Here is a 4,599-nt window from a genome sequence, read left to right on the forward strand (position 1 = left end):
GGAGTCGTGTATTGAACGGAATTACCAAACTGAGCCAAATAAATTATGCTGCACAAACATATTTAAATAATTTTGTCGATTTCAATTCTATAATTTGCTCCCAATAAGTCATATGATTTATATTTTATCTCCGGATATGCTACATAAACATATTTAAATAATTTTGTCGAATTTCAATTCTATAATTTACTCCCAAAGGGTCATACGATTTATATTTTATCTCCGGATATGAAATTTATATTACGCGATAACACGTACTCCCTAGAGAACGCGGTTAGTATGTCGATAGAATAATAGACTTGGCGTTTTTTAAAATAACAATCTGCCGGTGGTTCATATAAATGTAAGACAGTTTTGGGAGTAATGAACAATTTTATATGTTCAATATTTTCCAGTAGGACGATATTCCTCCCCGAGAGACGACATAATACAAAAACTTTTCCGAGAAAGAGTAAACTCTGCGAAATTGCTGGTGGAAGCAAAATAAACATTCATTCAGTCGATATTTCATCAAAATACCTAAATACAAACAAAGCAAGTAATACCCGCCATAAAATTCAATCGCATTTATAACCTTACAGTTACGAGTTTATTATTAAAATTATAAAATGACAAAAACAGATGAAGAACTTGATAATCTTATTGCGCTTTTGAGCAAGAAGATAACTGAATCTGATTTCCCGCAACTACGAGATGCTTCAAAAGATGAGGCAATCAAGGAGTGCGATCTCAAGCGTTTGTCGTCACCAAAGGAATGGTTGACATTTCTTCGTGAAAAGAACCTTTTGTCCTCAGGTTGGTAATTTGAAGTTTTAGGAAATTGATAAAAAATTATTTTAAGTGCAAACCAGTTCATTGCTATTATTGTCCAGACTCTAATTTTTGTTACTATTCGAATAGGAAAACAAACGAACAATCAAAACTGGCTTGAAGTTAAAACCAGTAAATTAGCTGTATAATATATTATAATATATAATATAATAGACCTTAAGTCATTTGAAGCTTGTCCCACACAGGAAAAAGTGGTATAAACAAACGATTTTTACATTAGGCCTCATGATCATTGTTATTTGAGTATAAATTTTTATTTTTCACAGTTGGGGCCAAATTGCGTATTGTTTGTCAAACAGCTCGTTATTTAGTTTTTTTTACTTAACTTAAATAAAAGGATACTTTTGTGGAACGATTTTAACGACTCCTCAGCCATTATGGTCATGCATTTTGAACGATCCCATGCTAGCTATTCCTGCACCAATAATTAATCCAGCGAATAATACCTTTTGTATATTGTCACAACACGAACATTCGAGATTAAAAGTCCACTGGAAAACATCGAACTTTCTGGTCTTGGTAAATTGTTTCAAAAAAACAAAATTTTATTCATTTTACCAAAAGTAAGGAAATATATATTCAAACTTGCTGAAATTTGCAAAGTTTCCCAACGTACAGCACTAAAACTAGCATAAATGCAAATTTACGCTTTTATAAAAATAAATGCAAATTTATGCTTTAACGACCATATTATTCTCCACATGGCATATTGCTAAAATTTGTTCGTACATGTCGTGTCATATTTAAAATGATATGGTCAATGAATATTATAATTTATAAAATAATTTTTGTATTGGCAGATGATCCGAGTTTCATCGAACATGTTTTCGAAATCTGTCGTAGACCGGACCTATTAACAATTGTTATGGAGTACAGAATATCAAATTTAGGTCTTCAAAACGAAGAGGAATTAGGGAAAAAATTAATCCGGGTGCGAACCTCAAAAAAATATAAAGGTTCTCCAGGTAAATAAAATATTTATTACAATGCAAATATTGCATTGGCATATTATACAGTTATAAAAATGAAATTAAACGGCTAGAGAATTTTGAGAAATATTAAAAAAAGAGTTGTATATATCATCCGTCTTATTAGTCTTGAAAAGCAATTTACAACAAACTCATATATACATGTATATATATGTTTATGCGTTATCCCAGTTCACGACAGTTGAGCAATAAATGCGTTCAAATATAATTTGCCAAAACGTGTGTCATATTTGAGAACATTTATCGAGTCACTTTTATTAATTCATTACTCTAATGTATTTTAAGAAATTGTTGAAGTACCAAACTCCTTCCCAAACTTTATCGGTGAATGCTTCCATGATCATATCGACAAGGCTTCATTAATAATTGACACATATATATTTTGTAATGTTACGTTAAACGCGTTACGTTGAACGTATCTGATTCACATTATTTGAAGTACAACATGATGTATAAAAATGTATATAAAATTGTAATATTTATTCATAATATAAAATATATAACGGTAATTATTACTAGCATCTCGTTTTATTTTTAGACCAACCGGATATCGAACAAGGAGAACCGGCGATAAAATTATCTGCCCCCCCGAAAAATCGACGAAAAAGCTCATCCACTAACTGACTCATTCCCATGGGATATTCGTTTACCAGATTGAGAGTATAGCCGTAACATTTCATATTACAATACAAATTTGTGTAATTCTCGTCATAATTACCATACTTATCAATGTAATTATTTTTAGCTGCTTTTTTTCGGTACTCCCGTAGTATGTGAACCAAGATGGCGGACACCGGGACGTAGTATGTGTACCAGGTTAGGGTTAGGCCATAATTTTATTCCAATTTTCTTTATTTTAGTTCTATTACGATTTCGGGGACTAGTCAAGTGACATCCGTAGTATTTGTACCTGAAATTATGGCCTAACCCGGTACACATACTACGTTCCGGTGTCCGCCGTCTTGGTTCGCATACTACAGCAGTACCGTTTTTTCTTACTAGCTATGATAGCTTTTGATAAAAAAAATAATAAGTTACTTAAAGTCTCGAAAACAATGTAGCAAACTATTTTTCACGGTATTCTGACGCATGATATTCGTAAGATTTGTGCAACTGATTTTATGTAGCGTTTTACACCTTTTATTGGAGCGAAGCTTTACCAAAAAGCAATCGATACGTAAGCTGCGGTTATTACGTGTTGTAAGTACCAATATATTTCCGTACCCACACGGTTTATTTACACACTGAGTGGCCTGCAAGGTGTTGAATCTGATATTGGAGCATTGTTTTTACTGCGTTGTGTTTATTTGAGCGCGGGTTCGCTGCACATACTTTGATAATGTAAATTTTTGATGCTTTTTCTGTATCATTTGCTATCTGTGTAATTTATGTCGTTTATCTGTGAATACATTTGTGCTGAAAATTTCCGCGTGAAACTGTATCTAGGCTTCGTGTCATTTGTAAGATTCATTCTGAGTACCATCAGCGTGACTTGTGATAATGTGAGGGTGAGTGTACATTTTGTTTAGTATAGTAAAATGTATTCAAAATCGCTAAACAAATTTGATATTCAAGTTTTTTCAAATAAAAAATGTTCATGAATTAATTTCCAGCTTTCTGTTATTATTATTATCTTAATTTTTTTCCCACTTATATATTTTGACACTTTAAAAATCGAAATGATGTTAAATGCCAGGAGACGAACTTGCGACTATTCATAGTTCAGTTTTACTTCCGAGCTTCCCTGTCAAATGAAGCAATTGGCACCCATCCAATCATTTTCTTGCTACGTAAACACGCGATTAAACAAACTAAAAATAAAGCTTTGCTAACGTTATTAGAAGAAAGATTTGAAAAAATTACGCTTGATCATAAATAATAACTCATAAAAACAATTCTTCATTGAGCATATAAATGCACGGCTGTCATAGTAACATCTTTGTTGAAATCGACTCGCTGTAGAGAAAACTTTACTGTTAGATGTAAAAATCATCGACCGAATAGTGTTTAATAATTGCATTTTTTGGATGTTTTTATTCAACGTTCTGTGCCATCAGAAAAAGATTGTAAGTTGATTTTGTCTTGAATATGCAACAAATGCAACTTTTTCAAATATAAAGTCCGTAGCGAGACGTAAACAAGCCAATATGCGTCATATCAATGAAATGGCTGAGTGTGTTATATCCTTGATGAATAACAAAAATATCCCATTAATATCATATGCAGAGCCTGGCCATTTGATGAAAATGCCGAGCGCGGTCAATGATATGTCTTACACAAGCTCATATTCAGCTTCAATCTACTCACCCATTCAATCAGAGCGTAATCGCGTGATATATGCCGATATACCCAGCTATTTACTCTCAAAGGCCCACTCTCCACAAAAATAACCATAAATATTATTTTACCATTTTGATATAATATAACTACATTATTTTTTGAATAGAGCGGAAAAACATCTGGAAGTAGTAATTTGGAGTCAAAATATCATAGTAAAAACATATTTGGTAAAACGACTATGAAGTCGATGGAGTGGATGCAATATTTTGTTTACAAAATACCGGCATGTATAGATTCATATAATTCTCGGTACTGAGAGCATGGAGGATAGGATTTAAAACCATGTGTAACATTGATAGCGGATGAGAAATAAAAATAACATATTTAATCAAACTATTAATGGCAGTAGGGACAGGTGTATTATTATTTACAACGTTATATATAGCAAGTCCATACCATACCATGTCGGCCGAAGCAAAAAGAATGAGATAAAATATAA

General features: G+C 32.4%; 1 protein-coding gene across 1 annotated transcript; it reads left to right on the forward strand.

The window, feature by feature from the left end:
• Positions 1-562: 562 nt before the first annotated feature.
• LOC120327240 (astrocytic phosphoprotein PEA-15-like) lies at positions 563-3,243 on the forward strand. Its single transcript, XM_039393702.2, has 3 exons — positions 563-795; positions 1,632-1,796; positions 2,359-3,243. Exons 1-3 carry the CDS (start codon positions 609-611, stop codon positions 2,442-2,444), a joined length of 438 nt encoding a protein of 145 aa, XP_039249636.2. The 5' UTR covers positions 563-608; the 3' UTR covers positions 2,445-3,243.
• Positions 3,244-4,599: the final 1,356 nt, after the last annotated feature.

This window comes from Styela clava, chromosome 4 (genome assembly GCF_964204865.1).
Source record: "Styela clava chromosome 4, kaStyClav1.hap1.2, whole genome shotgun sequence".
In the NCBI taxonomy this organism is placed as follows: domain Eukaryota; kingdom Metazoa; phylum Chordata; class Ascidiacea; order Stolidobranchia; family Styelidae; genus Styela; species Styela clava.

Bases quoted from the DNA above. Each gene is read 5' to 3' on its own strand.
- LOC120327240 (XM_039393702.2), top strand. From the start codon at position 609: ATGACAAAAACAGATGAAGAACTTGATAATCTTATTGCGCTTTTGAGC. The intron at 796-1,631 runs GTTGGTAATTTG...TTGTATTGGCAG, and splicing joins AAAGAACCTTTTGTCCTCAG to ATGATCCGAGTTTCATCGAA. The intron at 1,797-2,358 runs GTAAATAAAATA...TTTTATTTTTAG, and splicing joins AAAATATAAAGGTTCTCCAG to ACCAACCGGATATCGAACAA.